This window comes from Bubalus kerabau, chromosome 23, assembly GCF_029407905.1.
Source record: "Bubalus kerabau isolate K-KA32 ecotype Philippines breed swamp buffalo chromosome 23, PCC_UOA_SB_1v2, whole genome shotgun sequence".
Taxonomy (NCBI): Eukaryota; Metazoa; Chordata; class Mammalia; order Artiodactyla; family Bovidae; genus Bubalus; species Bubalus kerabau.
The window spans coordinates 10,712,994-10,735,654 of record NC_073646.1 but is presented as its reverse complement, the minus strand read 5'-3'; the positions used below and the strand labels follow the sequence as shown (position 1 = coordinate 10,735,654).

Below are 22,661 nucleotides of genomic sequence, written 5' to 3'. Positions count from 1 at the left end.
CGTACTTGAGGTGTGCCTGGGGAGGGGCAAGGAGGAAGGAGGCCGGGAGGACAAGTCTGGCAAAGGCCCAGTGGTGGGGAATGGCCGGAGTGTTGTGTCTAGGAGCCAGTGAGCAGCACCACAGCCAGGTGGGCTCAGAAGCAGGGAGACAAAAGGCAGAGGAGGAGGCCCAGGAGCTCTGACATCTAAAGCGGGGAAGGGGTGTATGAAATGGACAAGGGTGGGCTAGACTTGCCTTTCGGAGGCCAGCCACACAGCAGATGGACCAGAGCAGGGCAAGGCCCTGGGCTGGGACCCCCACATGGAAGATACTGGGTGCAGAGTATCTGGGCTGGGGAGGGGGCAGAGCTGCAAAGGGGGATGGCTGCTGACCCCCAGACCCTGGGGTTGGAGTAGGGTCAGGAGTGGTTCCAAGTCAACAGGTGGCAATGAGAAGAGACCCAGCATGGACTGTATTCCCTTTAAAGATAAAACACGGAGGCAGAGTACAGGCTGAAGAACCACAAAATCACACTCGCCTGAGATAGGACTTCCAAAGCCACATCCATACTTGCCTCTCGGGTTTCACGATAACAACATTAGTCCTCTCCAGTGTCGGTACTGAACAAACCACTTCTCTGGGGCTCCGGGCCTGAAAACGCTTGAACTAAATTGCCCTGGAGGAGCCATCAGGGTCTGAATCAAGCCTCTTTTACAGGTTTCAGTTCTTCTCCAATCAGCTGGCACCCACTTTCCTGAAAAGTCATTTTTTTCCAAGAAACTTATCTAATTAACAGGGCTTTGCTGTTGGCTCAGACAGTAAAGAGTCTGCCTGCAATGTGAGATACCCAAGTTCGATCCCTGGGTCGGGAAGATCCCCTGTAGAAGGAGATGGCAACCCACCCCAGTATTCTTGCCTAGAAAATCTCATGGATGGAGCAGCCTGGCAGGCTACAGTCCATGGGGTTGCAAAGAGTCAGACACAACTGAGAGACTTCACTTTCTCTCTTTCTATCTAATTAACAGGCCCATTTGGCCTCCTCCACTTCTCAGTGTATCCCCTGGACAGAAACAGTCAAAGTTTCGCTTTGCCAGAGCTCCTCCGGAGTACCAGCTAGTTCAGAAAATTGTTTTGTGCCCAATGTGCAGTTTGGATGAAGAACATTAATGACTATTTCCACCAGGACAGTTTTCACATGTGGTGGAGGACGCTGAGCACTTCTGATGGACTCGCTATCAACAGAACAGTTCTGAACCAGGCAGTATCATCTCCCCATCTTCACAGATCAGGAGAAAGGTTCAGAAAGGTTAACTAGTTTGCTCAAGGTCACACAGCCAGGATTCAAACCCAGAGCCCCTAATCCTAAACAAAAGCAAAAACATCACTTTGCCAACAAAGGTCTGTATAGTCAGAGCTATGGTTTTTCCAGCAGTCATGTATGGGTGTGAGAGTTGGAGCATAAAGAAGGCTGAGTGCCTAAGAACTGATGCTTTCAAACTGTGGTGCTGGAGAAGACTCTTGAGAGTCCCTTGGACAGCAAGGAATCAAACCAGTCAACCCTAAAGGAAATCAACCCTGAATATTCATTGGAAGGACTGATGCTGAAGCTGAAGCTCCAATACTTTGACCACCTGATGTGAAGAGCCAATTCACTGGAAAAAACCCTGATGTTGGGAAAGACTGAGGGCAGGAGGACAAGGGGATTGACAGGGGATGAGATGGTTGGATGGCATCACTGACTCAATGGATGAATTTGAGCAAACTCTAGGAGATAGTGAAGGACAGGGAAGCCTGGTGTGCTGCAGTCCATGGGGTTGTAAAGAGTCGGACACGACTTGTTGACTTAACAACAACACTCCTCATTGATTAAATGTTGATTTTCAAGGATTTGACCTGTTTCTTTCCACTTCATTACGTTTTTATTTTGAAAAAGTTCCAACTGTCAAAGTAAGCCCACACGGGCCCTTGACCTAGATTCACCAATGGTTAATATTTAGTGGCATTTGCCTCTTCTCTCACTATACCCACACACTCACATATTTTTATTTTCTGAATCATTCCAAAGTGACAAGCAACACAGCACTTAACCCCTGAGCTCCTCGGTCTGTACTTCCTAAGAACAAGGACACTCTCCCACAGAACCACAATGCCATCATCACGCCCAAGAAAGGTAATACTGACCTTGATTACATTATCCAATCACAGGCTACATGCAAATTTTTTCCAATTCAACCCCAAAAGCCCCCTAAATCTATTCTGTTTTTATTCCTCAATCCAGGATCCAATCTCAGGGGACAGCTGCCAGGTCTCTTCCGTTTTGATAATCTAAAATCTAGAACTGGTCCCTGGCTTTCACTGTTCCATTCAGTTTAGCCCAACACTTCTCCCACTTATGAAAAGTTCAAATCAAGGATCTTGTAGAATAGCCCGCATTCTGGGTTTGTTTTTCATAGTCTCTATTATTTATGCTCTTTTCTCATTCATGCCAAGATGGGGCACATGATGAAGACTGGGCCATCAGCATAATACGGCAACATAGAGGGTTTTCCAGAAGGGACAGGATCTCAAAACTAGCCCTGGCCTTGCGAGAGAAGCAAATCAATAAGCTCACATTTTCATGGACTTACAATCCAACCACATAACTTGCTTAGGGAGCTTCACGGTACTCTTGCTGGAAATGACTCTTTAGGCATTTAGATGAGCACCGCTGGAGAGGTCCACTTTGTCTAAAAGCTCTTGCGTGCAAGGGTGCTGGGATGAAGCACAGAAAGTGTTAAAACTGGGGAAACGGGAATATATTACATTCCTATTCATTAACAAACAAAGGATAACGAAGAGGAGCTCAAAGGCAGGGCTCAAAGGCAGATGGAGAATTCAGAGTATGGATGCCACATGTGGGAGTTGTGGGCCTTGTAAGCACCCACAGATGTGCTTGTTTCGGGGGTGTGAGTGGTCTGCAGGTTGTAGGGGGCGCAGAGCCAGACCACAGGCCCGTGGTAGGAACATGCCTGATGTGTCTGAAGAACAGCAAGGACACAGAGAGAGCTCGGAGTACTGGGTGACACCCAGCCTCATGGGCCCCCGTAAATATCTCTCCTCCTGGTCAGAGTGGGATGGAAGCCACTTTGAGGAGGCCTTTGAGGAGGACAGGGTCTGACTTATTCTTTAAGAGGATGACACTGGACACCGTGTTGAGAATAAACCATATGGGACGAGGCAGAAGCTGGGGACTGGTTGAGGTTTCTGCAACGGTGCAGGTGAAAGATGATGGAAGGGCAAGCCGGCTGCTAAGGAGTGGAGCTGGGAGAGATGGCCAGATCCATCTGGAAGGAACTACCTAGGTGTGGTGACCAGCGGGATGCTGAGTTTGAGAGGAAGAGGGGAGTCAAGAAAGAGCCTCAGTTTTTTGCCCCCAAGATGGAGCAGCCTGCTGCCAACTGGGAGATGTATGGGCTGCATCCCCACGCCCTGCTCCCCACTGTCACTGGCTCCGGGGCCAATGCTGCAACCTAACTGGCCTCCCTGAAGTTGTGCTAGGCATTGTTCCAGGCACATCACATGTATTAACTCACTGCCTCCTCCTAGCAACTCCCATTTACACGCGAGGAAACCGAAGCACCAAAAGATTACGTTACTCATTGAAGGACACATGCTGGCAGGTGGCAAGGGGCCGAGCTAGGATTTCTCCCAGCACAGCCAGGCTCCCAAGCCTAGGCTCAGAGCCACGAGGCTACGTGGCCTCTCCAGCCCCTGGACACGGCTCATGGGCCTGTGCGGGCACTGTGTGACCCGGCAGCTCCTGTCCCAGAAGCGCACAATCAGGGTAGCTGTCCTCACGGGCGCCCTTGGCTGACTTCCCCCTGCACTGGAGTTGAGATCTGTTCATCTCAGCTCCTCTCTCCCCTGCTCCTCGCCTGCCAGCCACATGGGCCTGTGACACACCAAGCCCATTCTCACCTTCCACCTGCCCCTTCCCAAACTGGCGGGCCTCATCTCTGCATTTTCTTATGGAATATTCTGGCTCCCCCGGCACATGCCCCTCCAGAGGCACTTCTCTCAGCAGCCTCTGAGGCCTTTTCTGATTGTTCTCTAGCCTGGACCCCGTTCGTCATCTCCACAGAGCCCCTCCATCGACCCGCAATTGTGCAGTTGGCTTTTACTCTCTTACCTGTTTGTGGTCCCTTCCCTGCCCCCCCGCTGGAAGCACCACAGAGCAGAGGCCAAGCCTGGCTTTATTAGTTCACTATCACCTCCCAGACCTCAGCACTGTGCCTGGCATACAGCAGGTGCTCAATAAGGAGCTGAATTAATGGACAGGCTTCACTGAATGCATTTTAAAAATCAGGATACAAGACTAGGTGGGTGCTGCACATGGCATGGCTGCAACTATGTCAATTTCAAGGGCCCCTATGGACGTTGCCTGAAGATGGCTGGCATCTCCTGAGGGTGTCCAGATGACAGAGGAATTTCCCCTGCTGTCGTCACTGCCCACGTTATCTGGTCGCAGGCAGACAGGCAGGAACCTGGTTCTCCTCTGCTTGAGTTCAGGGCATCAGTCGGCCCAGTAGTGCCTGTGCAGGAGCGCTTGCCTAGCAGCCTAGGCGCAGCACAGGGCCCTTCATCTGTTCCCACACAGTCTTTTTTATTTAAGTCTTTATTGAGTTTACTACAATATTACTTCTGTTTTGTGATTTCCGGTTTTTTGGCCACAAGGCATGTGGGGTCTTAACTACCCAACCAAGGATCGAGCCTGTGCCCTCTGCACTGGAAGGCCAAAGTCTTCACCACTGGACCACCAGGAAGCGGTGGTCCTTCTTACCCCTCCCTTACCCCCAAAGGATGCCATCCCATAAGTGATGAGCTGGTTTAAATATTTTGGGAGGCACTCCCCAAAATGTTGTCGAAGCAGAAAATGCCAAGGCAGGGTGCCCCGCAGTATGAGTTCTGTGCCGGTTACTCACTGGCTCTCAGTCGCTGAGAACCTAGTACGTGCCAAGCCAGGCGCCGCATGCTTCATGAATGTGATCTCATTTGATCTTCAACAGCCCTCCTGGCAAAGTCCAGCCCGGCGAGCAGTAAGACCCTGAGTGAGGTCACAAAGCTGCTTACTTCCAGCTACAGCAGGGGCTGCAAACTCAAGCGTCAATGGGGCCACGCTGGCGGAACACAGCGGAGCCCAGGCTGCATCTCCAGCTCCACCCAGCGCAGTGAGGGGGCCGGGAAGCTCCCCTTTTGCAATGGTGGCAACCAGTTTAATCAAGAAGAGAAGCCCAGTCCTTATCTGTTAGAGATGAGTATTTATAGATGCAGTCCCATTTGCTTTAATACACAGGGGGCGGGGGGTGGTGGTTAAAAGAGAAATGGCAGGGCTGAGGAAATGAGGCTCCACAAAAGGATAAGAACTATTGAAGCTGAAGGCTGGGTGCATGGAGACTCACGGTTTTATTCCCTCTAAAATCTAATCTCTTTTATCTAGTCAAGTCTACTCTAGTCTTCCCTTCCCACTGCTCTTCTGTTTCTCTTTCCCTCCCTCCCCTCCTTCCCTCATGGCTGCCAGTCTGTGACTCTGCCCCACGCCGCTCTCCTCTCCAGTGAAAACAAAACAGGCTTTCAGTACAGTTTATTTTTTTCCAAAGGGGTGACGGCCTCTTTGATGCTCTTCGTGAGAAGCTACCTTGGCAGAGCTCGCCTGCCACACCTGGCGCTGCTGGTCAGTGGATGTATGGGATGGCTTCTGAATGTGCTGATGCTGGGGTTTCTTATCGAGGTGTGACAGGTTTAGTAAATACACTTAAAGTCAACTCTTCCTGCTGCATTCCTTTAAACCCATTTAAGCAGTTGGCCAACCCCAAAAACTCCTGCCTGAGTCAGCTTCCTCAAGCTTCAGGGAGACAAAACATGACCTCCTAAGAAGCAAGGCCAGCCTCCGAAATTTAGCAAATCTGAATGCCCTCACCTATACTAGGATGCTTCCGACCTTTAGTATACACAGAAGGCATTTGGTGAAATGCAAAGCATTGCTGATTTTTCCTCAATGGAAAGTGAGAAGCTCTAGCATTTAAGAATAATCACACACACAAAAAGTCAACACATGCATATCTTACTCTCATACCATATGCTCATAAAATCCATAATTCATAGTATTCTCTGGCCGGCACCCTCTTTAGCAAAGACATAATTTGCAATCATGCTGGGTAAAGACAGACAGCCATTACTTTCTTAATGGCCAACTACCCAAAAAGGCTCAGTTAAGTGATCTCAACTAGCAATCTAATCAATTAAAATTGATAAGTGAAATACTTTTAACCTTTGTTTCAGCAGGCCATTCCTAGTGGGAGGAGGCAGGGTACGTGAATTCCCAGCATAAAATTTAATTCCATTTCACGGATGCAAACATTCTTGTTGCTCTGATGGAGAGGCCCCGTTAGGGCAAACTGTTTTTCTCTCTTTCCTTGAATCCAATCAGAGAAAGATGGGTTTATGGGTCTCTCCAGCCTATGCCATCAATTTAAACCTTTACAGAAATCCCCGTGGCCATATTTCAAGGAGGAAAGGGCCACAGAAGATGGGTATAGAGCACAGAGGGGATGCAGTTTCCTTGCTCTTCCGAGAGAAAAGAAATAAAGGAGCATAAACAAAAAGGAGGCAAGATAAAGGAATCAGACAACCAGGCAAAACCCATAATAATCATTTACGGAGAACCTTCCACGTGTCAGGCAGTGTGCTCTTTGTATGCATCGCTGGATGTGATTATCAGGCAATACTAACTCCATTTTCCTGAGCACAGTTACGTGTGAGGCACTAGACTCGGTCATCTTATGTTTCATATTACACTTCACTCAAGTCTCAAAACAGCCCCGTAACATAATGAAGATCATCCCCATTTTCCAGGCAAGGAAACGAAAGTCGTGGTGGTTTCAATCACTTGCTTGAGAGAATACAGAGCTGGGCAGGGGCCTCTGGCTCAAAAGATACAAACCCTCCTTGGTCTGCATCATAACTGCAGGTCACACAACTGAATAGTTTTTGTCAAGACTCATTCCACTGTACACTAAAACTTGGTGAACTTTACTGGATGCAAGCTGTATTTCAATAAAGTTGATTTAAAACAAGGGCTCTTTCTCTCATCGTCCACTACAAAGTGGCTACCTGCCGTTTCTGCCTCTCCAGCTCCCAGCTCTTCTTTTCGAGTTTCTTTAGGGGCTCCCTCCTTCCTCACCCCCAGGCAATGGGGTTCAAAAGGAGAAGGTCCCACCTTCCCAGCATCACAGCTAAGCATGTGATCTTGACCTAACCAATCAGTGAATCACATTCTGCTGATCACTGACTGGGTCAGGAACGGTCATGTGACTCAAGCTGGGCCAATGAGAGCATTGCCCTGGACTTCTATAAAAGTTATAGGGAAAGAGAAGCTCTGTTTTTGTCAGGGCTGCTTAGCCAGTTCAGCAGATCTTAGAGGTGCTGATGGCCATCTTGTCACTATTTGGTGAGAGCTCTCTGGGGGATGGAGCCAGAACAGAGGAAAGAAAAGCTGAGAGAAGGAAGGTGGCGGTTTCCTGATGATATTGCTTGAGTACCTAGATCAAGCCATGCCTGAAAGAAGATCTAGCTTTTTACACTGGTATCAGTGAATCTGCCTTTCTTTTTCCTTCAGTTAGTTTAAGTTGGCCTTTCTATCTCTCATAACCAAAGAATCCTAATATATCAAAATGTTACAGCAAATAACAGGAAAAAGAGAGTTATATGAATGGGAGAAGGGTTATAGGAACACAACCAGGCTTTATATTCTGTCTCCTTTAAATCTCAGTCTCACACTGAAGAGGAGAGCGCTGAGGCACTGGTTGGATGCTCAGGCTTTCAGGCTCAGCACATGGTTCTTGGGCCTCCAAAGCCTTCATCTTTATCTAAATGCTGGTGGCTTGTGTTTTTTAAAACATTCTGTTTTTTAAGCAGCCAGGATCCTTTAGTTATTAAAATCATACAGACCACCTTTAACACACACAACCAACCTCCTGGTGCTGCTATGACTATATGGAGGGCAGGGATCCCAGAGCTGTGCCCACGCCTGCTTGAGACCCCAGTCACCATGCAGAGATATTTCAGCAAAACAGCTGCGCAGCTCCCCTTGGTCTCCAGAAAGCAGGGTCCACAGACTGACTCCAAGTGTCCAGAATCTAGGGCCCCTTTTCCGAAAGTTTTGTGTAACATGTGCGCTCTGTTTAAGTTCACGGTGATGGATCAACCCCAGTACAACATGCAGGTCACCCACAAGCCTCCCAGTGATGCGTGAGCCAGCCTGGCGGTGTCCCCCCACCCCCCACAGTGACTCAAGATGACCAACTCACTCAGGTCGAGGACATCATCCGTTTTGATCAGGTCTTCCTCCCGTGTCAGTGGCAGCTGGGTCTCGGGCTCCCCCCGCAGTTGCAGGGACAGGGCACGGAGCATGAAGAACACCCGGATGGCCTGGACCAACAGTTTGGAGAGCAGAGAAGAGTGAAGTCATTTTGGTGAGAAGCTCCGTATGGAGAAATCACACAATGACTCTAGATTTAGAGTCACCTCTAAAATCACCTCTTTCAGCATCATGGTTATGGTGCTTTAAGAGCCAAGATTTACAATAAAAAAAAGTCAAGGAGGCAGCCTGTGTGCCATTACCCACAGGCTCGGGTTGGGGCCACTGTACCTTGCTGAGCACCTGTCGTTTGCCAGGACCCTCCTTCTAGGGTCACATGACCCTCGTGGCAGCCCCACTCGGCACTTGAGGCTCGAGACCCATGGAGGCCACGTGATCTGGCCCAAGCTCACACCTAGGGAGGGCCAGAACCAGGTCTCTTCTAACTAAACCAGCCCAGAATCTGAAAATCCAAACCATGAGGGTTTCAAGGTCCCACCAACTGAATGTGGGGGCAGGAGAGACAGAAGGTAAGATGCGGGTAGGGTTCAGAGCCCGCCAGACTGCACAGCCCTTCACCTGGAGCTCTGGCCCCGTGGCCTTCCAACAGGGGCTATGCCCTCTCAGGGCAGAGGACCTGGCACCTGGCAGGTATGCAGTGACATCAGTGCCCCGGGAGCCCTCAGGTCTCAGCCAGGACAGAGGTGGGGATGGACGGGGCCCCATCAGCACAGGGTTCCCGGCCCATCAAGGAAGAGTCTTGGTGGACCCCAGGGTGAGCAGGCATTTCCAGAGAGCGGGAACAAAGCTGAATCCCAGGCTTCCAGCCTGGGAAGCTTGTGCAGCCTCCTCCCAGTGGTCAGTCTGCCCTGGAGGTAACTCCCCGTGAGTCCCAGGCTCGGCTGACTTGCCCACCAAACAGAGGCCAGGAAGTGGAGCGGCAGCCACGGAGCCCGTGGCCTCCAGGCCACTCGCCCTGATTGAGGGAAACAGCCCCGAGTCAGGTATGGAAGGTCTGCGCTGGACTCCTAGCTCCACCGTGCTGGGCAAGGCCCCCAGCCCCACGAGTATCAGTTTTCTCCTGTGTGAGATGGGGGTGGGAGTCTCTACTGCGTGGGGCTGCGGGGAGCCTCTGAGATGATAGTAAGGGGCGGGCAGCAGGCAGCACAGGGTCCGTAAAGGGGTGGCCACGCCTCACTCCTGCCACTGAACCGTTCAGCACGAGGAGGCCATGGGGACAAACCCCTATCGCCACTGGTGAGCCATACAGCCTCTTTCAGGTCCCCTTGTTTCCAGTTCTGAGGCTGCAGGCCTGCGCACTGAGATGGGAGGTGTCCATTGTATGACAAGGTGCCTCCCAAAACAAGGGGCGGAGGGAACAGATGACTGTCCACAAAGAGCCAGCCTTGCACCGACTTTTGCTGACCCAGGCAACGAGGATGCCTGCGGACACCTCTGAACCCTAACCTCGACTTGGTCCAGAACTGCCAGGAGATCGTGGGCCAATTACTTAACGTCCCGATGCAGAAACCTGGACGAACAGTCCTGTTTCCTGGACCTATTCTGGTGTCAGGTATTCCTTAGTCAACCAGAAGCACTAGAGAAACATAAACTTTCATATGATAAAGTTGGTGGTTGTGGGGGCCTGAGTGTATGATTCGATTGTTCTAAACATTTCTATTTGCGTGTTTCTGTTTTATTTTTTGGCCATGCCGTGTGGTATGTGGGATCTTAAGTTTCCTGACCAGGGATCGAACCCCAGCCTGCTGCGTTGCAAGCTTGGAGCCTTAACCATTGGACTACCAGGGAATTTCCTGTTCTGAAAGTATTGAAGAGCAGTCTTCATAAAAAAAATCTGTAATAATCAGCAGATGTCTCTCTACAAACACAGTGTGAGAAGCCCGGGCTCATGAATGTGAGGGCAGATTCCCACAGAGCCAAGTACTCCACCTGGGTGAAAGCAGGGCTCCCATGGGCATCTACAGGGTCTCGTGGGCCATGTTGGCCAGCCCCAGAACTCCAAGAATCCACAAGAGAAAGGTGAGATACCAGGATTAACGGTCATCTGATCACCTCACTGTCTCCCTAAACCAGCCCTCTCTCTGCATGCCCCTTGCCCGCCAGGTACGGGTTGGGGTTGCACTGTGTCACCCATTCGAGCCTTTTAACCACCCTGAGTGGTTCCCATTTTATAGACAGGAAACCGAAGCCTAGAGACGTCAGGCAGACAGCCCAAGGTGACTCACCTAATAACTGACTCCAAAGACTGTGTCCTTCCAACCACATGCCTTCGCCTTCAACAAAGAGAAGGATTAGGACCCACGCTTTTATTGAGTGTTTTTCTTGACTTTGCCTAATTAATGTGCAAACTGAAATGTATTACTGAAAACGAAAAGAGTATTCTTATTCTTTCGGATGCTTCCATAGAAAGATTGACTCAGGAAGAATGGATTAGATTTGGAAAGGGGTGTCAGCTGACCAAATTTAAATATTAAGAGAATCGGGCATGTTCAGGGTGGTATGGCCGAAGACAAGCTTAACTATAAAGAAGAGGCCTTTCCAGTTTGCTCCCATGCAGTGGGGAGCAAGCAGAGCCCCACGAGTGGGGCAGCAGATGGCTTCCAAGTCAGACAGACCTTTACTCCAACCTGAGTCAGGTGATGCCCCAGGCCTGGGCTGGAGCTCCGGAAAGGGGGTTCCCACCACCCCAGATCATGGGGCCACCCTGAAGACGCAAGGAGATAGTACAAAGACCACCCTGAGCCCCAGGGCCGGACCTGGAACAAACACTCAGCCTGAGCCCTCTCCCCTGCCACCTTGGCTGCACGTGCAAGCTGATGAGTTCAAGTGACAGTCACTCAGGCCAGGAGCCCACCGAGGCCATGGAAGCCAGTCATTCTTAAAAGAGTGCTGAAGCGCTTTAGAGTAGGCACAGCCCCTTGGGAAAGCAATTGGCAACACCGACAGTCACCAAAAAAAAAAAAAAATGTTCATACCCTTTGAACCAGAAATTCCACTTCTGGGAACTTATCCTAAAGAAATAAGCCAAAAGAAAGGAATCACTGTATTCGTCAAGCTGCTTATTACAATTTAGCTGAAAATAATGTAATACTGGGAGTAACCAAAAGGTCCATCAGCAGGAAAACGCCTAAGGAAATTATGGCAAAAGTCACCAGATAAACTTTTATGCAGGAGTAAGTAATTAAGACTTATTAAAACTGTATCACCGTATGAAAAACTTCTTGCTCACAATGGAAAGAGAAAGGCAGCAAGGATGAAAGCGAGTCTACGGCCCGCGCCCCCTGCAACAGAGAAAAGACATGTCTGCAGACAAAGCTGGGAGGAGACTCACGAAGTCTGTGTTGTTTAGGGTGATGAAATCTCCGGAAATTCTTTTGTCCTACTTTTGAAACTCTGTGAGATGTTATTGTATTTTCTTTAATGCACAATATACATCCAGAGAGTAAAAGCAAAATATCCTATTTCTTCAAAGTCAATAGTGATAAACACAAAAACTGTTTGCGGTTTTATGAGGGAACAGGGACACAGAACTGGAGGGACAAATAAAACTTCATGCAAATATCTTGATTTCATAATGGCTTCCACGGTTACTCCATAAAGACAGCTAGTGGCTTAAATTCAGATTCTGGTATTCATCAAAGAGTCCTCTCCCCAACTCTCTTTTCTCTGGTGTTAAGCATTAGTAGGTTTTGACTGTTAAAAGACTCGATTTCTTTCCCACTCCATCACTCTTCAGCACCTCACCGCTGCTCTCTCCCACCTGCTCTTGGTAAGAGCTGAGAGGCAGCACACGGGAGGAACCTGGGACTCAGAGAAGCTAAGTAACGTGCTCAGGGTCACACAGCTGAAGGTGGGATTCTGCCTCAGCTGGTGTGGCTTGTGTGCCTGTGCTCTTTCTCAACTGCTTCTCTCGACTGCCCTTCCACGTGGGGTGGGTCCAGCTCAAGTCCAGGCTCCTCCTGCATGTTCTCGTCAGACCCCAGGAGTCCCTGTGACCACATGTCAACATGAATTTCCCTTCTCAGCCGCAATCACTCAGTGGCACTCTTGCTATTTTGGTCTTATTTTGCATTATTTATTTTCTTTCTATTCTTGCTTCTTGCCCAGTGCCTAGAAAAGGCTTGACAGATATGTCGAATGAAAGAATAAACAGTGTAATTTGCATAAGGCAAGGGGAAAAAATGGCTTCATTGCCAGATGCTTCCCTGCAGCCTGCAGGGCCCTGGCCCTCCTCTCCTGTCTGCTTCATTCGCTTCACTCCAGTCACCCCACACCTTGGACACTCTTTACTCTTCCTCATCTCGGGCCTTTGCAGTCTCTGCTCCCTCTGTCTGGAAAGGGTCTCCTTCATGTCTTTGCCTGGCTGGCTCCTCCTCAGTCCCCAGGTCTCTGCTCAGACGTCACCTCTGCCAGGAAGCTTCTGCTGGTCACTCAGGCTAACGCGGTGCCCCTCTGTCCTTCAGAGCCCTCACAGCAGCCCGGTTTCGCCCGAGCGTAAGCTTTGCCTCTCTGCAGGCCGGGGAACGCCCAGGGGCGGGCCACCTTCCCGCTCACTCCTGCACCCTCGGGGCAGCACTTGGCACACAGTAGGAGTCCGGTGGCTCTTTGATGAACGTACAAAGGAATGATTCACCATGAAGGGTGGTTTGAACTTCTCTGACAAGTCCTTAAGGAAAATAAAGGGTGGTATTTCTGAAAAGCGTCAGCCTCCTAAAAGTTAGAAATGCCTACACTTGGCAGGAAAAAAAAAAAAGAAGGAAAACCTCTGAATCCAACAGGACGAAATGGAATGTTCTCTGGATACGAGCAAAGGACTTGAAACAAACCGCGTAAGTCTTCAATTGCTTGCTAAACCATACACTTCCTCTAGCTCACATTCGGAGCGCACCGCTGTGTTCTGATGTCTGAAATGGGCCGAGGGGCTAAGCTGCAGGAGGACTCCAGACAGCTGCCTGGCATCAGGGGCTGGGCTGAGGTGAGAGGTCAAAATTCCCCTTCAAAAGTGGATCCTGGAAATCAGAGGGAAACTTCTGGGGCCCATGGCTCTGCATTGAGGTGGCCAGCCCTCTTATCTCATCCTGTCACCTTCATCCTGGCTCTAAACCCAGGGACACCAGACTTGAGAGCTGCCTTTATAAACCCGTTGGACAGACAAAGGTCACATGAGAGACCGCAGGGGCTCTGGTGCTTCCGTTGGCAGTGTGAGCCCTGCAGCCCATCTGGGGCAAGGGATGGAGGCAGCAGAGTCCTGGGATCTTGAGGATGAGGGAGGAAGACCCCCACCCTCAGGCACCACCACTGGCCTTGTGCTTCTGCCTTTCACAGAGTCCTCCCGAGGACCCTGGCAGGGCAGGCAGCGGTGGCTGCTGGCTGGGTGAGGAGACAGCAGCTCAGAAGAAGCAGGAACCGGGAAGCCCAAGCAGCCCCGCCCTCTGCTGTAGGCCTGAGCCTGGAATTTCTCCCATGGACCAGCAGCATCCACCCCAGGCCAGCAGGACAAGATCCAAGGACCAGCCAACCAGGCCGAGGCCTTCGCTGTCCTCCCAGGGCTCTGAGACATGCCCCCTGCAAACACTCCAGCGCCACCACTTCCCACACAGCCGGCCCCACAGGGGCTCCAGAAATGGTCTACAACTCTCTGGGCCTCTGTGCATCCCAACCCCTCCCGCCGCAGTGCCCAGCCCTTCCCCCACAGGCCCAGCTCAAGGAGCAGCTCTCTGTGCTGCTTGCCTCCCTCCCCAGGTAGGATTAGGGACCTTGTGCTCCTGGAGAAATAGCCCTGACCCATGGATGTGTGTCTTTCACTTTTCACTTTCATGCATTGGAGAAGGAAATGGCAACCCACTCCAGTGTTCTTGCCTGGAGAATCCCAGGGACAGGGGAGCCTGGTGGGCTGCCGTCTATAGGGTCACACAGAGTCGGACATGACTGAAGCGACTTAGCAGCAGCAGCATGGATGTGTGTAGGCTTCCCAGGTGGCGCTAGTGGTAAGGAACTCGCCTGCCAAATCAAGAGACATAAAAGATGTGGGTTTGATCCCTGGGTTGGGAAGATCCCCTGGAGGAGGGCATGGCAAACGACTCCAGTATCCTTGCCTGGAGAATCCCATGGACAGAGGAGGCTGGTGGGCTACAGTCCACAGTGTTGCAAAGAGTCAGACACGTCTGAAGGGACTTAGCATGCATGGATTGGGGCTGCTTTTCCCATCCTTGCCCTTTTAAGTCTTTTCCTTGAGGACTGGGGCTGTGTTTCCTGGTGTCCAGCACCGAGTAGGACTAACAAATACAATGACGGCAGCAGTGGGAGGGGGTGAGAATGGCCACACTGCCTGGGTTGAATCCTGGCTCTGCAACTTACCAGCTGGAGGACCCTGAGCAAAGCACTCGACCTCTTCGTGCCCCAGTTTACTCCTCTGTAAGATGGGGATAATACTAGTGCCAACCTCCTAGGGTGGTTGTAGAAATATGTGAGGAAATTCTTAAGAAGAACTAGTATGAATGATCCACTTTGTCACAGAGGCTATGTGCTCATATAACTGTTAAGAAAACCTGATGGACTTAGGATGTGGAAGGCAGGATGTGACCCGGAGCAGCAGATCCCGCATTCACAGCATCTGGACCTTCTAGTTCAGGGGCCAAGGAGAACTGGGACGGGGTCCTCTCTGGCCTGGAGACATAAGAGCTGGACTGGGCATGTGTCTTTGCCGTTATCCTGCTGGGAAGCATCTCTGAGACCAACCAAAGGTCAGGGTGAGTGTACCCACTCCATAAGGAGTACAGAAGTGACACCCATTTGTTGGAACCAATCCCCCCATAAAAGCCAACACCAAGGATGTCCAGTGCAGACGCTGCCACCCACAAGCAATCATGTGCCTGGCCGCGGGGCCTGCACACCTGTCTGGGAGCATGAGGGAGGCAGGCATCACTGGCTCAGAGAGAGAGTGGGCCCTGCGGAGAGGGCGGTGGATCTGGGCAGACAGCAAGGAATGCAGACTGACTTCAGTCAAGGTCCAACTTCCTCTGTGCCCCAGCCCCGCCCTGCCAGGCTTTCAAGGCAAACTCTGAGGTGGGTCCAGTGAGTCAATCCCGCCTCTCAAAAAGGTCACAATACTTCCTCCACTCTGGGTACACTTGGATTATCTCAGAGAAAGGCTCAGCCTGATAACAGGAGCAATGAGGGCAATGGATTCCTCTAATTTATCCACACCTCCACGTCTCCAGGGAATGATTTTCTAGGAAAGGGTTATGGTGCTTTCTAAGAAAGAAACTGTGATCTGACCAGGAAGATAAAGTACCCTGAACAGCCCCGCGAGACGGCTGCAGAAAAAAAGTGCTGATAACGGAAGTGCACACGGCAGCTGGGTTCTGAGAACTAACCTCTTCACACACCTCTCCCGCAGGCCCCAAAATAATCACAACGGCATTTGTGTGTGTCTTGCCCCAAGATCCCTCAGATAACTTAACGCCACGCCATCTACAGGGGTCCTGGCCTCTCAGGGCTGATTCTGCAGCAGCCTCACCTGCTCTGCATCACCACGCTCCTTCAAAGGAGCCCGGCCCTGCTTCCTCTCTCAGAGCTCTGGGGCTGGGCCGGCTTCGCTCAGTGAAGGCAGCCTGCCTGCCACCAACAGCTTTCAGTCTCTGCTGTAACAAACGGCAGGGACTTCCTTGGTGGTCCAGTGGTTAAGAATCTGCCTTCCACTGCAGGGGACGTCGGTTCGATCCCTGGTCAGGGAACTAAGATCCCACATGCCGTACAGCAACTCAGCCCGTGTGCCGCAACAACTGAATCTTCTAGCTACAACCAGAGAGAAGCCCACGGAGTGCTACAAAGACCTGGCACAGCCAAAATTAAAAAACAAACACCCGGACAAAAGGCAGTGCTCGTGGGAAAGCTAGGCCCTTGTGGATGGTGGGGGCGTGGGGCTGGGGGTTGCTCTCTGGCTCTCTGAGGGCGAGCTGGAAGGTGGGTCTGGATGTGGTCAGAGACCCTCCATCTCCTGTCCTGGGGGTGCTTCCTGGTGAACGGCTGCCCAGAATAGAGGCCAAGGCCAACGCCCACTCACCCGCCGGGTCTTTTCCACGTCACCACACGGCAGTCGCTTCACAAAGTCGATGCCGGTCAGCGGCGTGCCCGTCGGGGGCAGCAGGATGGAGGCGTCCATCATGAGATATTCCACGTTCATGGGCTTCATCTGGAAGACAGACAGTGGAGGGAGGCTCGCTGAAGGGAGGAAGGGGCCGGGGCAGGCGACACGGGCCTCTCACCTCCACGTGCTCGTATTCAAGGGAGCATCAGCCCTGACGCAGCCTGAGGTGAAGCCTCGAGGCAGCCAGATGGGAGAGATGTGCCTTTCTGTTTTCTAAGCTGCAGATTTTCACGCACGTGCAGTGACAGTTCAGACACCTTGGAGAAGCTGCTGCCCTGCTGTGAACAGCTCTGCTTTCTCACCCCGAGTTCCCCTCCCCTTAGCAGGGAGACAGGCCTCAGGAAGGAGGCCTGCCCCTTCGTGGCGGTCCCCTTAGGGTAGTCTGCCTGCGGTGCGGGGCCTGACTGCCACCCGCCTGCTGCCCTGGCGCTTCTAGCTGTGATGGAAGCATGTGGCGCGGCACAACTTCCGTTCAGGGAGTTCTGAGTGCGGGCAGGCGGGGAGCTAAAGGCCCTGCGTGTCATCTCCTGTCCAGCAGGGAGATTCCCGAACTTGGCTCAGGGAAGCTGAGGAGCGGCTGCGGGCCCACATGGCTGGCTGGTGGCAGAACCAAGACACGGACTCAGGCCTGGCTCCAGACCTACTATGACCCACAATGTGGTTATGACCCACACAGAACCAGCATTCCCACTTCCCTCCTCTTCCCTGAACTTCTTACCTGGGGGAACAGAACCAAGTCACTTATTAAGCACCTACTACACACCAGGCCCCTGCAGGGCTCACCCTCTCCTGTGTGGCTGTCCTATACTACAGAGGGGACCACTGAGTTCAGATGGAGGGCACACGCCCACAACCACAGGGCCAGCCATGGGCAGAGGTGTCTGCCTCCTTCCACGGTGCTTCCAGGAAGCCTTCTCTGATTACCAAGACACATGCTAACATCACCTCCCCTCCTGGAACTTTGCTGCATAAGTGAAAGCATTAATTACTCAGTCATGTCTGATTCTTTGCAACCCCATGGACTATAACCCACCAGACTCCTCTGTCCATTTCCCAGGCAAGAATACTGGAGTGGGTTGCCATTCCCTTCTCTAGGAAATCTTCCCGACCCAGGGATCTAACTGGTGTCTCATGCTCTGCAGGCGGATTCTGTCTGCCTGACCCACCGGGGAAGCCCCAGTGTATCAGTACCGATTGCTTAATGTACACGTGTTGCTGGACACAGACTCCGGGCATCATAATGGAGTGACATTTCACAATATTCATGGAATTAATTTTACTCCTTTAAGTATCATAAGCTTCTTTATGTCTCCCTTTTTCAGAAAGTGGGCTTTAGTCATATCACACTTCCTCCCCTCCTGTAACATAAAGCCGACTAAATAGGGCAGGACTGTGGAGATGGCTCAGTGGTCCAGAGACCTGGAGAATAGGGAGTCCCTTAGCTCACCACCTTCTTCTTTGGGACTCATGAAGCCTTCCTCCAAAGGCCTGAGGTCCACCGTCCCAAGTCCTTTATCCCTTTATCCCAGAGTCGGGTGGCAAGGCCCTGTCTCCCGCCCAGAGTGCCCGTGGCACGGCCTTCCTGCGGCTCCCTCACAGCTCCCTCTGCTCCACCCCTCTGCTCTCCACCGCCTCCCAGCAAACCCCCTCTAGGACTCCTGCCCATTTCCCCTCTGCATGAAGCAAGAGGTGACAGGGGAAAGTGAAGGGTCAGAAGTGAAGGCCCAGCTTTGGCAGCACCCAAGGGCCTGGCCCACTTTGAGCTTAGGGGCTGCTTTCCTAAAGTCTGGGTTAATGGCTGACTTTGGGCACGTGTCAGCCTTTAATTCCCTAGAGTGTCAGGCATTGTGCAAGATGTAAAATAGATGTAATTGAGACAAACAAACAATGCAGGAAGCTCCTATGGTGGGAGGGAGAAGAGCCAAATATTTGAATATTCATGGTTCTGAACCTCTACAGGAGGCAGTCCCTAGGTATTTCACAACCTGGAAAGCCCTGTGGTTTGGGCCGCATTTTACAGATGGAAAAGTTGAGGCCCAGAATGTTAAGCAACCCTCCTGAGGTTGCAGTAAGTAAATAGCAAAAGCAGAAATGGAGTCAGGGTTTCAGAGCCCAAGCCCTTCTCTATCGCCAAATGACACATAAGCCTTGTTTATACAAGAAGCCAAACTTTTGGAGAGTTATGTTGTGGAAGGGAACATCACGGGCGTAACAAAGATGGCAGCTGAGCACTGACTCCACTCCGCTCCACTTCATGGTCCCAAGAGCAGGAGCCTGAGACCCTCTTTCCAGGGTGCAGGGGATGATGGGTGTGGCCATCAGAGGTGTGAGGCGCCCATGAGTGCCTCGCAGAGCACCAAGAGGAGGCCTGGGCGCTGCTGGGGCTTTTCTGTTGGTGATTATCCCAACTTACACTCTTCCTTGAAAAGCCTCCGGGAGGCCTCAGACATGCTGCGAGCAAGAATATGGTGAGGGCCCAGCTGTTCAGGCACCCAGGGACACATCAGGGAGCCACACAGCACATGCTGTCTTTTTCTTGTTGACATTTTAAACACTTGGGTTTATTGTAAACGTCCTGAATCACTTCACTCTTTGGTGAGAAACGTCCATGGAAAGAATCATTTAGCACCGAGTTACTGAGTCTTAACTGAGGGGCAGGTATTGGGGAGATGATCAGAACAGCACAACCTTCAATCTTCCGCAACTATCTTTTCTCACGATTGTGCCTGCTGGACAGAGACGGGGAGACCGTGGGCTGGCACGGCAGGTGCAAGAAGAGCCACACTAGGGAACATTCTGATGGCACGGTGAAGAAGGAGGTGGCATCGCACTGTGCCAGGAGGGCAGGGCACTGGGAGGTGATGGCCTGGCAGCTGTGGGCACCTACCCCAACCTCTCTGCCTCTCGTTTCCTTAGTGGCGAAAGCAGGGTAATAGCGGCAGTGACTCACATCAGGTCGACATGGAGATCAAGAGATTTCACGTGTGCAACTAAGTCCACAATCAAAAACCAGGCCTATCGATTTATCTACAAACAGAAACAGGCTCACAGACTTAGCGAACAAACTTACGGTTGCCAGCGGGGAAGGATGGGGGGAAGGGACAGTCAGGGAGCTTGGGATGGACATGTCAACACAGCTACACTTGAAATGGATAACCAACATAGTCCTGCTGCACAGCACAGGGAACTCTGCGCAACGTAATGCGCAGCCTGGACGGGAGGGGCGTGTGGAGGAGAGTGGATACGTGTATATGTCTGGCTGAGTCCTTTTGCTGTCCATCGGAAACTATCATAGCATTCTTAACTGGTGATAATCCAGTATAAAATTAAAAGTTTTAAAAAAAACTATTCATATCAAAGTGAATCTTTCTAACCCATCTTATGACTCAGCCCAACTTAGGAGGAGTGAATGTCATCTGAAATTTCACTGCTGAGGATCAAAAGGCACCGTTTTCAATGCCTTTCCCCACCCATCTCTGCCATTCGAACAGAAAAGCCCCAAATTAGATGAGTTCTCTCTCAGTTTGGCAGGACAAGCTTGGCCGCGAGTCCTTCTGGCCCCTCACTTACCGTCATGCTCCTGTACTCATCTTCAAACATGTCCAAAAAGATTTCTTCTCCCTAAAAAGAAAGGAAGGAAAAAGAAGATTATGTATATTTTTTTTTTCCATAAACAACAAAGGATTATAAACTCCAGTTCGCGGCTTTTGGGTCATCTGTTTCTTATTAGCGAGTTCTCATAAACCACCAGGAAGTGAAATATACACGTGAACACACACACACACATACACACACACCCTCGAACGAAAGCCCAAATATCAAATTGCACCTCAACGGTTTTCTCCTTTTCTCCAAGCATGTGTCATTATGGATTTCTAGTGTCGAGGCAGTCAGGTAACCACCACAACAAAAATCACTTCATGTACAATTAAAATATAAAAATGGTTAACATTTCAGGTATTTAACATGATCGGTTTGCTGAGAATGGTTGGAGAAAATAAGAGTGTGGGTTAAGCTGTCATGTTAAAGCTGACAGAGGCTCCGCACGTCTGGAAGGAAGAGAATGATTAGATATGCTTAAGGCTAACATTACGTGGCTTGTTCCATTTGTTTCTGAGGCGTGCCTTTGGGGGCTTTAGAGTGCCTGTGGCCCTGAGGGCCCCCCAGAACAGGGTGGTGGGGAGGAACGGCCCTGAGACTCATAGGCCAGGGGCCAATCTCAGTTGTTCCTCTCAGAGCCTCTCTGTTTCACTGCAAGATGGGGTGTCTGGCCCCGTCCGTGCAGGTCAATGTGAAGATGATATGAGTTAATGCACAAGGTCATTATGATCACCCTGGACAGGTCTGCAGCCCGGGAGGATAGGGGCTGTTAGCACTGGTCTGGCCTGTGTCTTAAGTCTTTCTCTCTCTCTCTCTCTCTCTCACACACACACACACACACACACAGTTGGGGTGGGAAAAGCAATAGGTCCTTTATATGTTTTTCCAGTTATCAAAACTATCGGCAAACTTGAAAGTTCTTGTTTGGTGTGAAAGTGAAAATGTTAGTAGCTCAGTCGTGTCCAACTCTTTGTGACCCCATGGACTGTACCGCTAGGCTCTTCTGTCCATGGAATTCTCCAGGCAACAATACTAGAGCGGGTAGCCATTCCCTTCTCCAGGGGATGTTCTCGACACAGGGATCGAACTCAAGTCTCCTACATGGCAGGTGATCTGAGCCACCAGGGAAGCCCCTTTGGTATGAGACCCACAAAATAATCACAGAAATTATCCTTGAAAATATCGATAAGCTCCTGATATACTAAGGGTACAAACCTTAGAGAATAAAAGAGAGAGAAACCTGGGTTGGGAGAAGGGAAGGGAAGTGAAGTGAAGTCGCTCTTTGCAACCCCATGGACTGTAACCTACCAGGCTCCTCCCTCCATGGGATTTTCCAGGCAACAATACTGGAGTGGGTTGCCATTTCCTTCTCCAGGAGATCTTCCTGACCCAGGGATTGAACCCAGGTCTCCTGCATTGTAGGCAGACGCTTTACCATCTGAGCCACCAGGGAAGTTCTGGGAGAAGGGAGGTGTGATTCAAATACAGATCTCCTTTTGTCACTGAAAAAGAAAAATCCTCTGGGAAGATGCCTACCTATGTATCTTCCTGCTTTTTGCAATCCAGAAGCTTTTGTGGGGAAGGTGGGGAGGACTGACTAAGCTCAGTTACACTGGAAGGAGTGTCAAAGATGACTGTGCTGAGGACTCATCTCCTCACTTCAAGCCCAAGTGGGGTTGGGGCCAGTCTGGGGGGACTGGGATTCCACCCCGGAACACGGGGCCCACTGTGGTACTACCCTCTTCTGAGCACATCCAGAGTGCTGCAGCTTTGGGGGGTCATCTGAGCCCCACAAGGGGCATTTCCAGATTATGTGACCTGGTTTTATCTCAACAAACACTGACAGTAATGGACAGTGGCTGAAAAAGTTTCTTGCAAGGAAAAAGACTTCCGGGTATCTATGTATACAATTAACAGCCGTTTAAAGAGAGTACAGTGAACGAAAGCACAAGTGAACGAGAAAACGGCAGTGCTGACGCCTTTCCTCCTCCTGGAGGATTTCTTCATCAGTCAGATTACGAGGGAAAACCGCCACTCACTGGATCCAGAGAGAGCTGATGCGGAGGCCAAAATATCAGAAAACTACCAGGGCTGTCTGACATATGGATGAACCCAGTACTGACAATGATGAGCCCTGCCTAAGCCTACCTTACCCTTAAGAAAAGAGGGAAACAAAGTCACCACAAGGCTGTATCTTAAAGTGAATCCCCTGGAAACTGAACCTACACATTTTCCAGATACTGAAGGTCATGGGGGCGCTTTATCAATTCTCACTAAATTCATGAGAAACGTTTAGAGCCTGTGTGAGGTTTCTCAGCACAGAGGGACATTCATTTTATTGAGCTTTGCTTTACTGAAGCTGAAACTCCAATACTTTGGCCACCTGATGCAAAGAACTGATTCACTGGAAAAGACCCTGATGCTGGGAAAGTTTGAAGGCAGGAGGAGAAGGGGACAACAGAGGATGAGAGGGTTGGATGGCATCACTGACTCGATGGACATGAGTTTGAGCAAGC

General features: G+C 50.8%; 1 protein-coding gene across 6 annotated transcripts in view; it reads right to left on the bottom strand.

The window, feature by feature from the left end:
• CLEC16A (C-type lectin domain containing 16A) overlaps positions 1 to 22,661 on the bottom strand; it is a 231,838-nt gene that overhangs the window by 107,062 nt on the left and 102,115 nt on the right. For all 6 annotated transcript variants that reach the window (XM_055562157.1, XM_055562154.1, XM_055562155.1 and 3 more), the window contains 3 exons: positions 20,116 to 20,166; positions 16,462 to 16,590; positions 8,326 to 8,446 (listed from right to left, as the gene is read on the bottom strand). In XM_055562157.1, the coding sequence (XP_055418132.1) occupies positions 8,326 to 8,446; positions 16,462 to 16,590; positions 20,116 to 20,166 (301 nt within the window). The remainder of the gene's footprint in view (positions 1 to 8,325; positions 8,447 to 16,461; positions 16,591 to 20,115; positions 20,167 to 22,661) is intronic.